This window comes from Tachysurus fulvidraco, chromosome 7, assembly GCF_022655615.1.
Source record: "Tachysurus fulvidraco isolate hzauxx_2018 chromosome 7, HZAU_PFXX_2.0, whole genome shotgun sequence".
In the NCBI taxonomy this organism is placed as follows: Eukaryota; Metazoa; Chordata; class Actinopteri; order Siluriformes; family Bagridae; genus Tachysurus; species Tachysurus fulvidraco.
In genome coordinates this window covers 21432055-21454401 of record NC_062524.1, presented here as the reverse complement: position 1 = coordinate 21454401, position 22347 = coordinate 21432055, and the positions used below count along the sequence as shown (strand labels likewise).

The 22347-nt window shown below is 37.5% G+C and overlaps 1 protein-coding gene across 4 annotated transcripts in view; it reads right to left on the bottom strand.

Moving 5' to 3' along the window:
- Positions 1-22347, bottom strand: part of LOC113655489 (Kv channel-interacting protein 2) — a 181416-nt gene that overhangs the window by 22763 nt on the left and 136306 nt on the right. Inside the window, exon 1 of one of the 4 annotated variants that reach the window (XM_047816898.1) lies at positions 11183-11513. The exons of the other annotated variants lie outside the window; for them this stretch is intronic. Coding sequence (XP_047672854.1) covers positions 11183-11288 — 106 coding nt within the window. The 5' untranslated portion in view covers positions 11289-11513. Of the gene's footprint in view, positions 1-11182; positions 11514-22347 lie in introns of those variants that run through there. 4 annotated transcript variants of the gene reach the window in all.

The following is a 22347-nucleotide window of genomic DNA, read 5'->3' as shown; positions in this document are numbered from 1 at the left end:
ATCTCGTTAATCTTGTCTTGTGAGCGAGTAAATCACACTGCAGATGTTTAATAAATCTGTTCACATTGACCTTCCCTTATATTTTACACCATCCATCCATCCATCCATCCATCCATCCATCCATCCATCCATCCATCCATCCATCCATCCATCCATCCATCCATCCATCCATCCATCCATCCACCCATCCATCAATCCATCAATCCATCCATCCACTGCAGTGCTTTGTAATACAGAGGGAACCTGGATTCTACCCTTAGGGCACAAGGTGAAGGACACCTTGGATGGTGTGCCAACACAGCACAGGGCACATTCACACACACTCACACACCATGTGGACACTATGGACAACTTAAAGATGCGAATCAGCCATGTCTTTTGACTGAGGAGGTAACTTATGCACCCAGTGGAACACAGATCTGACATAGGACTTGAACCGTTTAACCTTTTACTATGCAGTTTACCCACTGTTGCTTTTAACTTCCCAAGGGCACAGACAGTGTAGGTAAACACCAGTGAGATGACATTTCTTTTATGTTTATCATGCAGAATAGTGTCATGTATTCCAGAGACCTGAGATTATGCTATAAACAACCTCATCCATGACTTATCGGTGTGAACCATATAACAGTCGAAGATATCTATCCAGGCCATTACTTGAGATCAGACAACAGCCCTATGACTCACCAGCTGCTGTTTGTTATTTGCATAAAGCTGAAACTCACACCGTTTTTCTTTTTTCTTTCTTCTACACAGGGAATCAGTTTCTTATTACTCATGATCTCAAAACTCTTTGCACTTCTTTCTGCAACTCACTATTTAAAATGGTCAATACAGTCGTACAGTCAGGAACTGCTTGTTGGCAGCGGCAACATTGTGTAAACTCACGATGGTGAATTATTGTTATTCTTCATGGGCAAAAAAAAAAAAACAGAAAAAAAAACCAAAACAAAACAAGAAATGTTTGGTATATGATTTTTATATATAAAAAAAAAATCATCTGCCCTTATGTCCACATGTCAAAGGTTTTCTCTGTTGATCTCCTGCTTCAAATGTTTGGCACATGAGAGCATAGAAAAATGTTTGTGCCATTTCTTTTTATACACAATTAATATTGTTAACAGATGTATCACTTATGTGTGTCTAATGTTAGCTAACTCAAACATACACCGCTAGCTTGTCTATGTAAATAAAGCCAAATTATTTTGCACGACTCTTTAAAAGACGAAAGAGATCCTTCCTTTATAATTGCTGTAAAAATATATGAATATATGAATATATTTATAAAGAGTAATTGAACAGCAGATCTGTACTGTATATAGACTTTAAATGAGCCTTCGAACATGATAACAAACAAGGCGAACAAGGGGACCTTGTAAACAAGCAAAAATAATCTATATTAGAAAAAGGGGAGATAACAAAAAAGGAATAACTAGAGAGGAAAAAAAAGAAGCAATAGATCAAATTACTATCCAGAGATAAATTATTTGACTCTTATATTCTGCCAGATTTACTATTGTATTTTTTTAAAGTCATAAAAAAAACCTATGGCTATTACATTGGTCATTTACTCTTAGTTTAACTTTAAAACAAACAATGTTTTTTTAATAAATGTGCAATTACAATGCATTCCTAATCTGTTGCTATCAAAACACGACTTCATGCTGAAACCTTTTACCCAAATGTGGACTAATGGATCTCAGAGAAACAACATGAGAAATATTAAAGGATTCCATTATGGCAATATGAAAGATAGCTTTATCAAGGCTAAGTGTCATCGATCAAAAGCCACAGTTCTGTTGAAAATGCTCAAATATGATGGCTGTGATGACTAATAGCTGTTGTTGGAGTCAGACATGAAAGTTTTATTCAAGGATTGTGCAATGAAAGGCCTCTGGTTTCTTCACAGCCCATGCATTTTTAATAACTTGTCAGGCATGAGAGTAAAACAAATCTTAATGTTTTCCCCAGACCCCTTCCCTTTCCTTCAGTTATGATGGCTGAGCACTTTGTGGTGTAATTCAATATCGGAGAATAAATCTGTTAGAGTAACTTCATATTAGAAATATGAAGTTCCTTCTTGCAGGTTATATGAGGTGAACGAGCTGATTAGATTCAGGAGTAGTTATTGAAACAAAAATAACAGTAATAGTATTAATGTAAAAAATAATCTTATCCTGCTTTAATTAGTTTGCTTATATGACCCACGTTTATACAATATGTTGTGTTTGTAACTGGAGAACTAGAAATGTTCCACTACAATTTAAAAGGCACATGAAGCTATGCATGTGTATATTTTTATGTCAATTTGGAAGTGTTGAAACTGAAATTTAATTTTCTGGCTTAAATTAATTTGCATGGCTTCAAATATCATTTTTTTTTTCATAATTTATGGTAGATATTGTGGTGCAGATTAAATTCTGAAATTTCAGATTTAAAATTTCAGATCACAAAAAACAGTGTTCAATTCAAGAAAAATTAGACAACATAGATAGATAGATAGATAGATAGATAGATAGATAGATAGATAGATAGATAGATAGATAGATAGATAGATAGATAGATAATTGGGTAAATTTAGCTTAATAATGACTGATTATGTGGTTCTTTGGTAATTTGCAGTAAATCGTAGAGAAAAGAATCTAAAAAACAAAATCAAAACAAAAAACAGTACATTTTAAAAAAATGTGGGTTTTGATTCTATTTCACAAGACAGTGTCCTTTTTAAAGTGTTTTTAAAATTTGACCATTGTGTCCTGCTTATTTAAAAATAGACAGAAGAAAGAGTAGGCAGAAATATATGCTATAGATTTGAAAACAGATAAAGTATGATTAGCATCCAATTTATGATGAGGGTTTATAGGATAGGCTCCAGATTCATAGCAACTCTGACCAGGATAAATACTGAAGATATACATGAATGAATTCAGTGCTGGCATGAAGCCTACAATCATATAATATGGAATATTTTCATCATTAGCAAACGGATTTCAACGGAACATTGCTAAATGTCAGTTAATGTTGCTTTTTCAATGAAATTCAAATGTAAAATTCAATTAAGAATATTGATGGCACCATAGCAGCTGCAAAACATTGCTAATAATAATGATAAAATTCTCACTTAATCACAAAAACTAAGTGAAAATGTCTTCTATATGCCCCAGATGCCCCTCTCGTACTACATAACTATCAAGACTGGTTGCCTTTTTTGTTAATTTGTAAAAACATTTAGATGATCAGAAACAATTTGTCTGAATAACCAACATTAACGTCCTCCGATCATGTTGTCGATATTACTACAAAGTGATGTAATTTTTACATTTTCCAACAAGACATATAACCTACTAATAGTATTCCCACACAGGCTTCTTCTTAAATTAATGAAAGTGTTTGGAATCATTTGACTGGCATATTATTTTTAGAAGGTGTCGTGACACCTTGCATCTCATCCAGCTCCATGCCTATAAAACAAAACAAAGAAAGAGAATGAAAAGAGAAAGTACTGTGTATTTAAAGGCCCTGGCTCATTCATGTGTTTGAGTGCGCTTACTGTGTATTTTAGGTGATGCCTTTAGAAGAATTTTTTCCAGGACAAAGAGGATTAAAGAAAGGATTATTTAAGTCTTTGAAGCAACAAACTTATACAGTTCCATGCAAAATGTGATAGACTTAAAAATGGATATTAAAAATTATTTTAGAAAACATTCTGATTCTCAACTTTAACTGGGGAAACGGTGGCTCAAATATCTAATGGCTCTGAGTTTCGGATCAATCACTGATTGGCACAATGTGACCCAAACGTCCGGTACTGTAATATATATGTGACAGATAGAGCATCTTCTTGCTAGCAGTAAGTACACTGGTGTGTGACTTATTGGATATTTGCAATTAGTATAAACAAAGCAATTATTTTATCCCAGCAAGTCTGCTATAAGTTCAGTCAGAACACTGTTGTGTTTCTGTATGTAGAGTATTGTGACTCTGTGTTTAGCTGCTGGTGAGCTACAGTAGGTGACAGTACATGGGAGAGGTGTAAGCCCTCTGATGGACAAACAATTATCATCTCAACACAATAATAAAAACAGTTTTGATAGAAACGCTTATGAAACACTCCAACATCTTAAAGTCAAGAGTGTCTAATTTAACATGAGACATTAAACATTACTGAGGGAATTCCATCATTTTGTAAAAAGAGTAAAAGGACAGCTTCCAAACCTTTGGAGCGACCACCCTTGGCAACTTAGTTGTCAGGGTCACGGGGATTAAAGCAGACCCAAATGCAGGATAGCGTAAAATAAACTGAAATAAAACACGAAACAGGGACAAGGATGCAGACGATACCAGACATGACAAGACGACAAACGATGACAAGGACAAGCACGGCTAAATAGATATGACATTTATACACGTGAGGAACAGGTGAAACATTGATTCCTGATTGTCATCTCATAAGTTTGAGATTGTTTATGTGCTTTCTTTTATTAAACTCTACTGTAACTGCATTGGCAGTGTTTCCTCTCACATCAGCACTGCAGACAACCAATAATTTCTCACAGGAATAATAAAAATTCACCATCACCCTACAAATTAGCCCCAGAATCACAAAACAAATCACAAATAGAGATTGTGAGTGGACCATTGGAGTTAACCTTTCACGCACGTACAGTATGTTTTGAAAGATCTCAAAATGACTTTGACTTTATAAAGCTTCTTAAATCAGTAGCATTGTGTATAGAGCATATGAGCAGTCTTCATACGGCAGCCTTTCTGGTATATTTCCTGAATTCTTTTTGGGTACTTTTTCAATTTTTTAAGAAAACACACTTTCATACCAAACGTTCTACACATGTTTAGAACATAACTCTAACCCTTTATCACTTTAGCAAGAAAACATAGCACTTAGATAAAAATGTATAGATTTTTCTGAATACTGCATATCAGGAGAACAGTATTCAACAATAGATATATCACATACAATATACTGTATAAATGAAAAACAAAACTTATTTTAAACAATTTCAAAAATACAATGCAATTTAAATACGATATTAATATAAATACAATTTATTTTGGATTTGGTTTCCTTACTACAAAAAGATGATTAAAAAAATTTATTTAGTTAAAAATAAATTCACTTTCCATCGGTTTACCTGCTTTTTCCATTCAAAAGTACGTTCACACCTACAATGTTCAGAACCTTTTCATTATTTTCTCAAACCCGGATATGTGCCGAACGTTTTATCTCGTTTTTAGTACAACAGCTCTATCAGAGCTCCGTGTACTGACTGATATGTGATTCACTGTAATTGAGCGACTTGCAGCAAGCTCCTTTAGTTGAGTTGAGCTATAGGTGGTGTATATAATATATATATTTTTCAAAGAATGTGGGACATTATTTACACCCGTGCTTCACATGAGAGTGTAAAAAAATAAGAGAACAAATTTTAGGAAAGGAAAGAAAGGTGAGGATAACATATGAGTAATATTAAAAGCAATCAGCAGGATGAAAAAAAAAAACAGACTCTAATAACAATAATCAATCTAAGTGATAGCCTTTATAAACACTTAATTACCTACTTCTCATTTTTCTCAAGTCGTTCATCTCCAATTAATCAGACCACCCATGTAATTCTGTGCCTCATAATATCCTTCACTTGTTAGGACAATACCTAGTACTCCACAGGTTTATGACCTGTTCCTGTCCTACTACCTCGTGTGATTGCAGATGGCGTTGTTTCTGCTCATACAGTAATTTGGACATGTTATCTATAAGGCCATAAATGAGAAAGAGTAATCTTCTCCTTTGGTGTAGGGCTTGCCAACAGCCATCTTCCTGAGCTCTTATTCTCTGGATTAAAGTTTCTTCGCTGGACATTTCAATTAGGAAGAAAGCACTAGTGAAACAATACAGACTCATTCATTAGAGTAGCAGGAATCCATTCGAATTTCAGCAGAAAGTCTACATACATCTACCCACTAATGACTATTAATGTTGTGTGGTGGAGAGAGAGATAGATAGACAGACAGACAGACAGAGAGAGAGAGAGAGAGAGAGAGAGAGAGAGAGAGAGAGAGAGAGAGAGAGAGAGAGAGAGAGAGAGGAGTATGCTTGTAAAATGATGCTAAGGTCATGCTGAATGATTTTTTCAGCCTTCGCCTCCTGGCTTAAAAGCTCGGGACAATGTTACAGTAGAATTGCATCCTGCAATCGGCACCATTAGGGCCTTCGCTTTCTTATTTAGCAGAAAAATATAGGGCTAATCAAAGATGGTTGTGTATTGCCTCATTAGAGATTACATCATTACATCATCACTTGTCAGACTTTACAATGTGTTTCTGATTAAACCTATTCTCGATCCTCTGAAGGGCTAAAAGTTCATTTAAAGTTAACTCGAGGTAATAAAAGTGTTGTTCCAGTTCCTGGTGAGTATGGTGTAATCCCAAGCCGTCAGGAGGCTTTTACCCGAACATCGTAGAAGTGATAGAAGTGACCACATATACCCCTTTTCCACCAAAAAGAACCAGGTGCTGGTTCAGAGCTAGTGCTGGTGCTGGTTCAAAGTTGGTTCCACTGGCGAACCGAACCGGTTTGCCTTTCCATCAGCTAGAGAGGTGTCACAAAGCCGAGTCTGACGGCACTGTATACGGGTCACGTTTCCCAGCAACGTTAGCGCAGCAGCGGCAAACACAAACACAACATCAATAATGGCGGATGTTGCTTTACTGTTAATGCTCATGGCTTTGTGAACCTACATTAGCATCCAAATATGGGGTCAGAATTGTTTCGTTATTCTGAATAAATATACTATGATCCACAAATAAATATAAAGAGTTTCACAAATATTTTTTAAATCAACAAATGCACAATAAGCAAACCGTAAATATATATTTCACAAAAAGAAATTAAATTCACAAATAAATAAAATGTGATTCGCAAATAAAGAAAATATGCACAAATGCGTGCAGTGATTCACAAATGTACAGAACGCAATCCACAAATGAGCAGGAAGCCATTCACAAATAAATACAATTAAATATATATTTATAATTATTTTTTTTTATTTGCAAATCACATTTTATTTATTTGTGTATTTAATTTCATTTTGTGAAATTTGTAACATATATTTACGGTTTGCTTATTGTGCATTTGTTAATTTAAAAAATATTTGCGAAACTCTTTATATTTATTTGTGGATCATAGTATATTTATTCAGAATAACGAAACAATTCTGACCATATCCAAACGCTGTGAATCCAACATGTACGTGCAGCTCCATGTAATTTGTATAAACGAAGGTTGTAATCGAGAAAGTACATAACATTATTTTATCATTAGCACAGAAAAATGTCAGCCTTAGCATGTAGCTACCTATTATAATGTGTGCTGATAATTGCACATATTGAGGTAAAGTAAAAGTTTATTAAACATTGGTATACTTAAGGTACATTATCAAATGCGCTAACAGTAGCCCCGGCCCCAGGCGCTAACAGTAGCCCCGCCCCCAGCCCCTGACGCAAGCGGTTCTTAAGTCTAGACCAGCAACGCTTTGTTGCTTCCTGGTTCAGAGCCGGTGCTTTGGCTGTCGAAACAGAAATAACTGATTTTAAATTAGGCTCTGGCTCTGAACCAGCATTAAAACTGCCTCGGTGGAAAAGCGGCAATAGTGAAATTGTTCTATCGTTTAATTCAACCTTAGTAGCATCAACTAACCTAGACTTAACAACTATCATATGTTTATGTGAATTAGGAAAGTAGACTAAAATGGAAGTGTGAGAAGGCTGACTGCATGACAACTTACAGAAGTACTACATCTTGTCCAGCAAAGGTTTCAACCTTCAGCAGCCATTCACACCTAATTTATATCCTACTAAAATTGAATAACGGTTACCAAATAACACATTTTATGTAGGCTTTCATCTTGTGCAGTCTGCAATCACTGTGCATGACCAGCGGACAGTCTCAGTGTTTACTGTCACAATTACAAGCTGCATTCTACACCAGTTACAGTGTATTCAGCATTCAGTGCTATGTATATGAATTGTTTGTCCCACACCAAATATTAAGGTTGTAATCCGGACTTTATAAATACATACAGTATGTGTGACTACAACCTCAGGGTCAGTGCCATGTTACAATGACAATTCAGCTGAACTGTACTGAACTGTACTGAACTGTACTTTACTGAGCACAACATACACACACACATCATCTGGATGGACTGCATAGACCCTCACAAAACACACACACTGACACATCATACACTGCCACTGTTTACATGCTGCTTACAATCCATCAAACTGTTTACATGCTGTTTTGCACACTTTTCTGCTGTTTTTGCACATACTGTCCAACATTTCAGCCGTTTTTGCACATATTGTACAATATCTCAGCCATTTCGCACATACTATACAATATTTCAGTCATTTGCTGTTTTTTGCACAATTCTATATATTATCCCAAGGGCCTGCTGCTAAGAAACTGTGTTCATTCTAATGTTACTGCACGAAATATTGTTTGAACATTCAGTATTCACATACAGTATATACACTGGTCAGTCGGCACTGTTTCTGTTACTGTTTATTGTCCTTTGTGTATTGCATTTTTTGTACTTTTTGTATTTTTGTTTTTGACTTGTACTGTCTTTTGTCCTGTCCTGCACTGTTTGCACCAGGTTGCACAGTTGCACTTTATGTGGCTAAGACTACTTACATGTCCTTAGCCCTGACTTTGTTTTATGTAGCACCATGATCCTGATGCAGAAACGTTGACTCATTTCACTATGTACTGCAACAGCTATATATGGTTGAAATGACAATAAAAGCTTCTTGACTTGACTTGACTTGACTTTTCAAAGTTAGGTCAATGTATCAATAAGACCTCAGAGCACAGCAGAGCTATTTGTTGAACTAAAATGAATCAGGAAAGTGATTGTCAAAGTGAATGAAAAATGAGACAACAGAGTAAAACAATCTTTTTTCTTTTTTTTTTGGGACATAATCTGTCTATCTATCTATCACAAGTTCCATCACACTCCAGATGATGATTGTATTTCTGCCTGCTTCTCCATCACAGTTTGACTCTTGTCCATCTGGCACAGGTTTGACACCCATACGTTACACGGCTACACTGACAGTAAGTTATGTCAGGCGTGCGGCGATAAACAAAAGCAGGGACGTGCTGTAGTTCTTGTTACAATTAGTAATTCACCACTCGAAAGCCGTGGTGATGTGACCTCGTGTCTCTTCCTGACAGACAGAATCACATTAGCGACTTTAAGATTGGACATACTAGGGAAGTAAAACGCACCAGGGCTTATTTCAATCCCCGAGACACATTTGTTATTAAAACCATTGATATTAAGAGCAGCACTTTGCCTAATGTGTCTGAGCAATTTATTGCCTTTCTGTAATGCTTCATCTGGAGACTGAAGCTAAATACCTCTAAATTCCGTACAGGCAAAGTCTTGCACAAAGCTAAGGGTGAGGGCAGTAAAAGGAACTTTGCTTTTTAATCTTGAAATGAGCTATCAGTTGGCACGTCTTCCCTCGGAGCTGGGTGTGCTCCAGGAGACACATCAGTGTGCAGGTCTGGGTTGAGAGTGGGAGGGCTGTTTTGATTAATTCAAACTACTTCGGTCCATAAAAATGACAGATAATCAAGCTACTGCATCCCTGTGTTGTTGCTAGAACCTGTCCAAGTCTACTAAATGCCAAATGGTGAATTATTTTAACAAATATAAACAGGCAGACGTCCAGAAGTAAAGACTACACATGCAGACATATCGATCCGGACGAAGAATAATCTATAAACCTGGTGGGGGGAGGGGATCACGGTGGGGGATTGAATACAGTACTTTTTTTAAATTTGTTAATAAATTTGTACATATGTAGTTCTTGTTTAAGGTCGAAACATAAGTGTGTATATACTGGATTTATCCTTGGGGTTAAAAAAAAGTCTTGCTTGTTTTAGATTTGTTTGTGTACGTACAGTAACGTAAAAACTACACAAAAGTGAACTCAAAACATCCCCCTGTCCCTTGGTAATAAATAAGGGTGTGTCTTTCGATTAAGAAGCGCGAGACTAGATGAGTGATTATTAATGAGAGTTGAGCAAGAAGTGGGCGGGGCTTAGGTCGGGTCAGCTATTCAAAAGACTCGCATACTTCGGGGTTTAACCTGCCATTTGTATTGAAAAATAAAGACTGCTCTTTTTACGTCGTATTACAAGGGATTGTGTAATGCACAAAAGGCATAAACACTGACCACTTTTCTGCTTGACAAAAAGAATTCGAGCCAGATTCTTACCTGCGACATGATGACCTTTACAATCAAGCACACATCTCAGTTCAAGATAAACACCCTTCATGAAATGACCATTGTCGTACAAAGTAGATTAGATACCGTCAGCAGTATATGGTACTTGAAAGCCTGAAAGTGAAAGATAGAATCTGGAGAGCAAGAAAATAAAAACATCCTCATGCCTTTATATTATGGCATAGAAAGGACTTCATCAAGAGACAAGGGCAACTTTTTAAATTGCTACTAAATGATTGGTTATCCATGCTGAGCAAACTTCAAGAATATCAATATGTTTAACTGAATATTGATCTGGGTTGGCAAGATAAATAAAAGCAGAAATAGATCAGCTAACTCTATGAATTGATAAGTGTTATATACTGTGACCTCAGAAGAATATTAGCGTCTGCAAAGCACAATCGACGTACTTTCATAAAAGTGTTAAAAGCACACTTGAATTACTTGCAGATTCAACTTCCAAACTCTTGAAACTTTTTTCCCTCATATCCAATAATGTATCCCCCTAGTGAAAGAGGGAAAGACAGAAAACAGAGTTATGTTTCCGAGCCGAGACGCCAAAAGAGCATCACCCGAAGACTCTTTGTGCCGTACTATTGATTACACTCTAAGTGCACCATGATCGGAGGTACGAGGAGGTGGGGTGAGGGAAGTACAAGGATTCACAGGATAAAGTTTCAGAGCCAATAGTTGCAGGGAGTAACCAAACTCCTCAACCCTTACCACAGCTGGGACCCTCAGGGACCGACGGAGGGTACTGCAGAATTCTGTCTATCTCACTGCCATGCACATGGCAGATATACAAGCTTTGGCATTTCTAAACCTTTCCACAGTAAATTTGAGCGTACTACTAAAACTAGTGCGTTACCTTCTCCACCAACAGGCTCAAACAGTCCGAACTGCTCCAGGACCTTGATGAAAAGTCCCATGACCACCAGGACGGCGATCATCTCAAGGCCATCCAGGTTCATCATAGTGAAGCGCACTCATCGCATTGTGAACCACAATCCCGAAACTTACAAGTTATCCCAAATGGTCTTTCAAATAGTTGAGCTGAAAAGTCTCCAAAAATGAAACAAAAACACCCAACCTATGATAGTCAGGTTAAACCAGCCTTATAACCTGAAACAGCAGAAATAGAGAAAGTGAAAGAGAAAGAATCACATTCTTGCCGTCTTTCCTTGGGATCCGAGACCTCGAGGCACTTTCCTGAAAACTCAGACGGACGCAACGACACAAACAGCTTGGGCTGTGATTGTCAGCATGCAATCTCACAATGCAAGGAGTGAGGAAAACGAAAGGAGGGAGGGAGGCAGAGGGAGAGAGAGAGAGGGAAAGAGAGAGGGAGAGGGAGAGCAAAGGAGGGGGACAGCAAAGAGGCAGAGGGGAGAGAGAAGTATGCCCTCCCTATCTAGTGACACTACCTTCATTGATTTGCTTAATGTAGTTTCCAAGGTAACTGGCAGTGGGTATTTAGAGGCACCATGGAAAACAAGCATGGTTGTCACAATTCAACAAAACAACCACGTTCTGTTTTCAGGTTGGGGTTTCATTACAGAACTTTTAATGCACTTGCGTTATTCGGAAACGTCCGGCACCGCCGCAGTTTTTTTCCAACTGAGAATAAGTCTTAGCTCAGAGAAAGTCCAAAAATAAGAAATAAAACATGACGGGATGCAATCGGAAATGAAGCTGAGCTACTGTTTCCACCCTAAAGTAAATTCTTTTCCAATAAAATCACATCGTGAATGTTTTATTCCTCTTACACAAAAGCCATCGCTGGATCGTCTAGAAAAATAAAAATATCTCCCACCCAATATCTCATCTAGAAAAAGCTGTTCCTTTACTTTAGCCTTAGAAAAGTTTTAAAAAGAAGCCTGTCATGTTTACGACTCCTCCGTCCTTGTGCAATATTAGGATGGATCCTTGTGCATCCTTGTCCATGTGTGTATGGAAGAAGTGCAAGACTTCTTCCATATACATTAAACAAATGTTTCCTCTCAGAAACTTTCTCCATATTAATTATATCATATATATATATTTTTTTAAACTACAAAACTTTTAAGCAGGAACACCTGTAACCGCATCTATAACCTTTACCGCACAACTCTTTGGTCTTCCAAGAGCAACAGTCTCCACGATTACGACTGCGTCTACAAACCATAACAGGACCTTATCGGCAAAGAAGGATAGCGGACGAAAATCAAAACGTATTGATAGGCCCTGTCGAACACTAGGAATGATTCTGTTCAAACAACACAGAACCACTGCAGCAAAAAGTGACAGCAGAACTTAATACCCAGCTTAAAGACCCGGATTCAACAAAAACCGTCTGCTTGAACTTCACAAAGCCAACATCCATGGAAGAGTCACAATTGCTACATCATTAATTATAGACATCGATGCAAAAATGTCAAAAAGATAGAAATCATGATCATAAAACTTGGACAGCTGAAGACTAGAAACAAGTGTTATGGGTTGATGAATCATCATTTACTGCACATTATTCCCAACAGAAGGTCGAGTTTATCTATGGAGAACCACCCAAGGAAGCACACAACTTGGACAATCTGGTTAGAACTGTCACACGGGGTGGCGCTGAGACGATTTGGACGGACGTATCTTGATCCCATCATTAGCCTACATGGTCGTGTTAGTGATAAGTGATCAGATGCATCTTGTGTACCAAAGGATGTTTTGGTTTGAACTTCAGCATCTTCTCTGGCTAGCTCAATCATCTGACTGGAATATGATCAAAGCAATGTGGGACATTTTGGAGAGAAGAGGTTCGCTGCTCTAACCTCGCTGAAGCAATTAAAAGATATTCAGAAGTTGTATGAATCTCATCTAAGATGGTCAGTACACTGTATTACTTAATATAGATATTAAAATATTTCATCATGTATGTTTAAATGAGATTTAGCTTCATTATAATGTTAACGTCTAGGATTTGTTGTTGCCATTAATTTTTATTTTATTTTATTTTTTTTTTTTAATACAGCTCTTCGTTCATGTTGTATCGGATGCATTTTGTGCGTTTTACTGCCATCCCATAACTTACAATGCAAGAGTGACAAAGAAGTAAAAGGGAAACATAATGAGCAATATAAAGGGAGATTGGAGGTGAAGATTCAAAAGTTGTCCTTATTCAAGCATTTTATTTCCACAGAGAGTAACAATTTCACTGCCACCTTGAGTTTGTCATCCTAAAAGCATTTAGACGGATGATTCAACCCAAGGCTGAGTTTATCATCAGCATATTTTAACTCAGAACATCCATTTTCTCCATTTGTTCACTCTCTTTCTGCCTGGGGTTAGAACGCACGCACGCACGCACGCACACACACACAGTCAGACACAGAATCAGACACAGAGTCAGACACACACACACACACAGTCAGACACAGAATCAGACACAGAGTCAGACACACACACACACAGTCAGACACAGAATCAGACACAGAGTCAGACACACACACACAGTCAGACACAGAATCAGACACAGAGTCAGACACAGAATCAGACACAGAGTCAGACACACACAGAGTCAGACACAGAATCAGACACAGAGTCAGACACACACACAGAGTCAGACACAGAGTCAGACACAGAGTCAGACACACACACAGTCAGACACAGAATCAGACACAGAGTCAGACACACACACAGAGTCAGACACAGAATCAGACACAGAGTCAGACACACACAGTCAGACACAGAGTCAGACACACACACATACAGTCAGACACAGAGTCAGACACACACACACACACAGAGTCAGACACACACACAGTCAGACACAGAGTCAGACACACACACAGAGTCAGACACAGAGTCAGACACACACACACACACACACACACACACACACACACACAGGGTTAGACACAGAGACAGACAGGCACACACACAGTCACACACACAGAGTCAAACACACACACACACACACACACACACACACACACACACACACACACACAGTCAGGCACACAGAGTCAGACACACAGAATCAGACACAGAATCGGACACACACACACACACACACACACACACACGGTTAGACACAGAGACAGACAGACACACACACAGTCACACACACAGAGTCAGACACACAGAGTCAGACAGACAGACAGACACACAGACAGACAGACACATACACTAACACACAGGCAGGCAGACAGACATGTTTTCTGAATGTCATAGAGACACTGTCTCCTTATTCGTCACAGGCTAATGAGCAGTTTCACACACTTAATGTGGATATAGGTGCAATTTTTGTTTCACTTTGTCATTCTCAAATGCCAGTCAGAGGAGATGTTACCCCCCCCCCCTTTATTTTCCATTTGTTTTCCTTCGTCTTATTATTTTTTTTTTGCATTTTTATTTTTGGCATCTGTTAGAGAAAGCCGAAATGATGAGTGATCCTAATACGAATATTACTCTCCACAGTCAGTTGCATTCTGTGCATGTGCAGGCTATGATTAATAATAAATAAAGAGAGGAAGGCCATTCATTTGTTCACACACACACACACACACACACACACACACACACACACACACACACACACACACACACACACACACACACACACACACACATTTTTGGGCTATTTTACAAAGAATTTCTAGTCTGATGCGAATGCTGAGGGCTTTGCAAACAAGTAATAAACAAATCCTGCCTCCAAGCTGCCACAGTGGTTTTGTAGTCAATGGAGCTTGTAGACTTTGTTATTGTGCACAGCATGGGAGGGAAGGGGAGAGAGTAAGAGAAAGAGAGAGAGAGAGAGAGAGAGAGAGAGAGAGAGAGAGAGAGGGTGAGAGGGTGAGATGCCAATGTGGATGAAGAGTAAAGGACTACATTATACCAAACACACACACACACACACACACACACACACACACACACACACACACACACACACACACACACTTTTATGTCTTCCTAAAATGAACACGAGATGGGACTTTAAAGAGTAAAGAGCAAAGGTGATCTCCCTGATAGCCCAGCCGTAATTGAAGGTTGAGAGCAATTACAGAACAGTAATGGTTATTTAGTGCACTTTTCTCTGCGTTTTAAAAAAAGGCCAATCAATGTGTATGTAATTTCCCTGTTTAACAGATATTCCCAGGGAACGTCCACGTACCATCAACAGCGCAGGGCAAAAACGCATCTCACGTGCACTCGCCTTATGGCTAATAGTGTTCGGCGATCACCTTTCCTGGAAGGTCAACATAATATGATCTTATATCTCAAGTACTTTGACTGTCAAGGACTTGGCTGAAGACCAGCTCTAAAATACACCAAAACGTCCGTGCTTGCGTTGGTCTGTCTGATATAATATTTCATCCTAAACATGATGAGAGTAGCTCTAATGATTAACATTGTTCTTCCATTTTACAAATGAGATTTGACCTTAGCTGCTTGTTAGTGACACACTGCTCTGAATGATTCTCTAAAGGTCCAGATCTGTTTCCTCTCATGTTGCTTAATTTCCGTCAGCATTTTTTTTATACTATTGATAACAATTAATATAATTGCATGCAGGCAGCATAGAATAAGATGGCATTGTTGGTTAACATATATACATCATATAACATCATTCAAGCATTTATAATGCATTATAAACATTTATACTGTAAATATTCATGCCTGGCATTATAGGGTATCCTGTATGTCATATAACACATTATTCAAGACTTTAGAATACATTAGAATTCACAGGAAGTGTTACCAAGAAACCAAAGTCAACAGGTTATAATGCATTATAATGTGTTAATAACCTATATTATCATGTCTATAGTAACCTAATACAATGGACCGATAATATTTAAGTGCTATGCATGCACCTACTGTATAAGGAATAAGTAACATTTACAGGGTCAGGCCAGGTATAATAGTGTATGAGGTACTATACTAGTTCATGTGTTATAATGCATTACAACATCTGTGTCTAAAATATTCTTATAAACCTATAATAATATAGCGTGTAATCTGGCATTAATGAGTTATATGAGATATATAATAGAAAGAGCAATGAGCTGATTTCTGCAAGGTTCCTTCAGTTGAATATATCATGTCATGATTTATATATGCAACTGAATTAACATGACTAATAATTGAATCACGGAACATTCCGTGTATCTGATAGCGTCACTGGGATTGTATTGTACTCCAAGATGTTGATGACAGTTTGAATAAAACTAAAAAGTAGAAAAAACATTAGAAAGATGTAGAAATGTGTGTTTTGATTTGATATACTGGGGCACTGGTTATGAAGTCTGGTCATGCCATGAGCACCGCTATATGGTGTCAGGAAATCACAAAATGTCATGCTCTCTACAAGACCAGCTTTACAATCAGCAAGAGAGGGAACATTTGTTTTGTTCCCTCTACCAGAACAATCAGAGAAGTGAATAGTTTTTAACAATTTTTTGCCTGGGATCATTTATACTTTTTCATGACAAGCATTATAATGCTTTATATATGCTACATAACATTATCCATGCATTTATAATGCACTTCAGGAGGTATTACAGAGAAACCAAACATAAATATTATAATTCATAATACTGTTTTTTTATAATTATGTATTATAATGCATAATACTTTTTTTTTTCTAAACAAACCCTCGTTCATTTTGTAAATTCATTCACGCAACTTTGTTTTGGATTTGTTTTCAAAGCTCCAGAGTTTAACACTCACTGTAGAAAAATCCAGCGGGGGTGAATACTTATGCAAGGAACTGTTTACACTCGAGTGGTTTATGCATATTAAAAATAAATAAATTCTAAGCAGCTTACGGAGAGAAAACGTGCCTAATGGTATTTAAGAGGGCTGCTAAAAACCCAGACCATTGCTTATCACCAAGGGAACATTACATGTAGTTTACTAAACGTGGTTTAATATTCTTCTCTGATCTTCTCTGATGGTATGATAGATAAGATAAAACCAAGCTAATCATTACAACTGTAAGAATTCTAGGAACATGCAAGTTGGGAAAAAAAAAAACTAAAACAAAACATGAATAAATGAAATCTTAAGAAAAGTAAATAAAAGCTGACCATGAACTTAACCTAAACTGGACAACTAGTAATTCTGTAATGGAAGAATCAAGTTTCAATTCAACTCAGCTTGGAGATTGCTAATTAATCTTTAGCTTGCTAATTAATCGATCCAGTTGTATATATGGAAATTAGCATCCCATATGCTTGGGGAAAAAGTATTTTGAGGCTGTATGTATAATATAAGATTGAGGCTGTATGTATAATACTGTATAAGATCATCTGCTTTGCCAGTGGGCCAGCAATCCATTTGCAGATTACAAATAGTACACGCTTGGCCAGATCTTTCTTCCCTTCTCTCCAGTGTCAAGAAATGTCAATGAGTAATGCTTTCCCAAATCACTAGATTTCCATTCATCTCTTCTTTTTTCCATTCACCTTTCAATAACCTCACTATTATTCTAAATAAGATTCATTTAGTATTTTTAGAAACAACACCACAAAGATACATAGAAAAACATGAAAGGTGAGAAAAAGATAAGAAATTTGCAGCTTTATTATAATCCTGAGTCTGCAGTGAGGAATTTTTCACCTGCTTAGATCTGTCACAATGGAAAATTGCCTCCACAGAGTAGTCGCCTAGCGTGGATTAGAACACGTCCGCCTACCAGATGCTCCAGACAGTGCTGCAATGCGGTAGTGATGGCCAGTTTACACCAGATATAATCAAGACGAACTTTACAGCCTTGCTTGATCTTGAGAAGGCATCTGTTTCATTGGGAAAAGAACCAACACACTGACAGCCAAAAAAGTGCCACTATTTTTTTTTTGGACCTTTTTGATCCCAATTCAGAAGAAGCTGACACTGACTTATGTCCAGTGACCACATCTTCACCCTTAAAAATAAAGGTGACATAAACAAAAAAAGTTATTTTGAACTTTTGATGTTAACGGTCAACCTTTCGGTCCATAAAATCTTCATAATTTTTGTTGCCACAAAAGGCAAAAAAGATCCTTCAACATAATTATAGCATTTTTTTTTGTCCTGGTATAGATTATAAAGTACAAAAAATAAAGAAGAAATACCTTGGATAATGGATTCATCTATAAATACAGGAGTATAAAGCAATTTAAATGATTATGCAATTTATGTGTGAGGTATTCTGGAGCCTCAAAGGGGTCAAAAGCTGCCTTCAATCAATGTCTAAAGACCGTACATAAACACTTAAAAACTGAATTAAAAAGTAATACATAAATTAAAAATGTCAAATAATAATAATAATAATAATAATAATAATAATAATAATAATAATAAGTAGAACCACTATCAGAATGTATTCTTTGAAAACACTGCTATTAAGTCACTCTAGATAAGGTCATCTTCCAAACGGCGTAAATGCAATGCAATTCTCTGTATTACATTTCTTCCTATATACTGCTCTTTAGGATCTCTTTACCAAATATAAACTGTGTGTCAGGACTCAACCCGGACTTTTGGCTATGTGCTGTTTTTGTTTATCTTCTTCGTCACGTGTCTGCCCCGCCTTCGTCTGCCCCTCCCTGTCTTCACACCTGATCCTTATTGTGTCATCGTGTCTTTTTATATTTAAGTAAGCCGCGTTGCAGAGTGCAGCGCGGAATCATTAGTTACGTTTACCCCTCGTCATGTCTAGTCTTTGTTAAGTGTCTTCATTTGTATTGCTTTTGTTATCGTCTTTATGTCGTTGTCTTTATCATTTATTAAACCCCTTTCATTTGAAGCTATCCTGCATACGGGTCTGTCTCCTTCCTCTTCCGGTTGTGACACTGTGTTATACTGAGACTAATTTGCTTCAGTTTGCATTATTCACATATTTGAAGCAATCCAGGTTTCTCCTCCTTGAAAAGAGACAACTGACATGCTGCACCACTGGGCACCAATACAATAGTGACCAAAATATTCTTGATTTTCCTTTTGGTATTGTTCTAAAGAAGAAACCCCATTTTCTGTAGTAGAGCTTTTTGTTATTTTACTAGTTTTGACTTTTACCTGGAATGGAAATGGACTTAAACAGGAATCTACACGAGGTAGGTCATACGTGTGAAGTTGGAGTAAATGAATATACTGTACTGTATGTATTCACACTTGTTTCTAGGAAACCCCATAAAATGCCCCAAGTAGTTATATAATTAGCTGAATGAAGTCCATTTGATATTTAAATCCTAAATATAAAAAGTCATGTTATATTGAACTCCTTGTATATTCCAAATTTAACTCTAGGTTACAGTGCTTACAAATCAAAGGCAACAACATACTGTAAAAACGAGATACTTCCAACAGACACAACACAAGCATATTCTTTAGGAACAACTTGTTACTTGGACATTGTAGGATTCTTGCCCTTTATCTGGCCAGCTTTTATTTCTGGAAGAAAAAAAAAAAAAAAAAAAAAGATATATTTGCCATATTTGCCTTCACTTCTATTGATTTTTCCAAATTGCTCACTCAATATAAAGGGTAGGATGATAAGGCTGTTCTGCCCATCACTCCACCCGGGGGATGAAGGAGAGAGATGTGCTTTTGGGATGCAGTGTCTTTCGAGTTGATAGACGAAAATGGCCATGATTGCTTTCTGCTAAGCATTGCGACAGCGCCAGTGTGCTGATACAGAGCGTGATAAGGACACATTTCCTGATAAACAGTTAGATGAATAGCACATTGGAAGCAACTCAAAGTAAACAGCTAAATAGCATTTCGAAGAAATGAGTACGATTAAGAAAGACGTTTGAGCTTTGGTTACTTCTGCATTAGTCAGATCGATTCAGGCCACTCGCATCTTAGCATTTTCATGATTTCCAGGACAACTTCCTTTACAGTACATTGCTATCAGCCTCCATTATTAATCTATTACTGTTGCTTTACATGCTAACAATGTGTTTTATTGCTGTACATGTTTGACCTGAGCCTAAAGCTGGGGAAGGTGCCACAGCTATGGAAACCATCCTGCGTGGTGCCTGTACCAAAGACTTTAGGGACTACCGACCAGTAGCACTGACCTCGCACCTGATGAAGACATTGAAGAGACTGGTGCTCATTCATCTCCAACCTCTGGTGAGCCCATCAATGGATCCACCTCAGCTTGCCTACCAACCTGGCATTGGAGTGGAAGATGCTGTCATCTTCCTCTTAAATCGAGCTATTTTGCACCTGGAAAAGGCTGGGAGCACAGTGAGAGTCATGTTTTTTTTACTTCTCTAGTGCTTTTAACACCATCCAACCTGTGCTTCTAAGGGATAAAATGGTGTACCTGGAAGTGGACCAGTTTTGCAGACTACCCTGGAGCCCCGCATGGAACGGTTCTGGCCCCGTTCCTCTTCACTGTATACACTGCAGACTTCATGTTTAGCTCAGCAAACTGTCACCTGCAGAAGTTCTCTGATGACTGCCATTGTCGGGCTGATTACAGTTGATGATGATGACAGGGAGTACAGAGGACCGATCCAGAACTTTCGATCCAGAAATTCAGGTTCTTTTTATTGTAAACAAACCCATATTTTATACAACGGAGGATTAAGGGCCGGGCATAGGGGTCCAGCGAAGGCAGCTTGGTGGACCTGGGAGTCAAACTTACGACCTTCTGATCCATAGGCCAACACCTTACCCACTAATCTACCACATCCCAACCAATTTCAATACAAATATATAACATTTCTTTTTGAATCTTTGTGCGATTTTGTGTTTTACATCATATTTTCACACCAGCAAAAAACAAAGGGAACAACAGTTCTTAGAAAAAAAAAGACGCTATTAACATCACATCAGGTCACTTTATTCTGGATTCTGTGTGTGTGTGTGTGGGGGGGGGTATGGGGTGTCACTGACAGGCATTACGCTGAAATCTTATACTAAATGCTGTCAAAATGAGTGAGTTCTTTCATCAGGAAATATTTCAGTGAACAGCAGCGGTGTGAGCAGAGCGTCGGATCAGAGCCGAACTACAACGTGTCTTTCAGCACGAAGCACTTGATAAAATGCTACTGATCATCTGTCATAGAGACAATGACCCCTACTGGTCATATGCAAAGTCAACCGTGAGCCTCTACACTTTTTTTTTTCCGTTCTTGTTGGCGTTCAGTGTGAGATGTTTAAACCGCTGTTTGCAAAAGAACACCTTCAAATTTGAAATGCTTATGAACACAAGCACAAGCTTGTGTGGGCAAACAAAAGGAGGCTCGGTGAAAACAGAAATACTCAGGAAAAAAATAAAAAGAGAGAAATTCTTAAAGCCATAAATGTCTACTGTTACACAAGATATTAACCACCACTGTAGACTGAGACGTGACAAAGAAATATAATGCTGAATATGGACACCATGTTCACTCTGGGGGAAAAAGACTTTGTACACACTGGCTAGAAACAATTAAAAGACATGGAAGTTGGATAAACTGTTTGTTTTTTATAAACATATTCCTTTAAATTAAGTCTCACTTCAGTTCACAGGCCACAAATATGTCATTAACCGTCACTTAGATTAGATTAGATTAGATTCAGATTAGATTCGATTCCTTTTTCTCTCTGTGATATAATGTCCTAAACACTTCTAACTAATCTTGCTTTCATTTTTATCAATAAACTTCCTTTTTATAAATAATTCAAAGCATTTATATGTTGCCTTTGATTTGCAAAATGTTCTGAAATTTATAACAGGTTATAATACTCTAGAAAGTTTGGGATTTTCTAATTCTAGCTCATTTCTCATTGACACACACACACACACACACACACACACACACACACACACACACACACATATATATATATATATATATATATATATATATATATATATATATATATATATATAAAGAAAGAAAGAAAGAAAGAAAGAAAAAAAGAAAAAAACACATTTGCAAATGGCCAATGGATCAACGTTTCTGTAACTTCTTAGTAAAAGAAAAGAAAATCAAACACACACTCACCGTTTCTGAACAGCCAGTAAGAAACTGGGAAGAGAATAAACACCACCAGGATATAGATCCCTCCCAGACT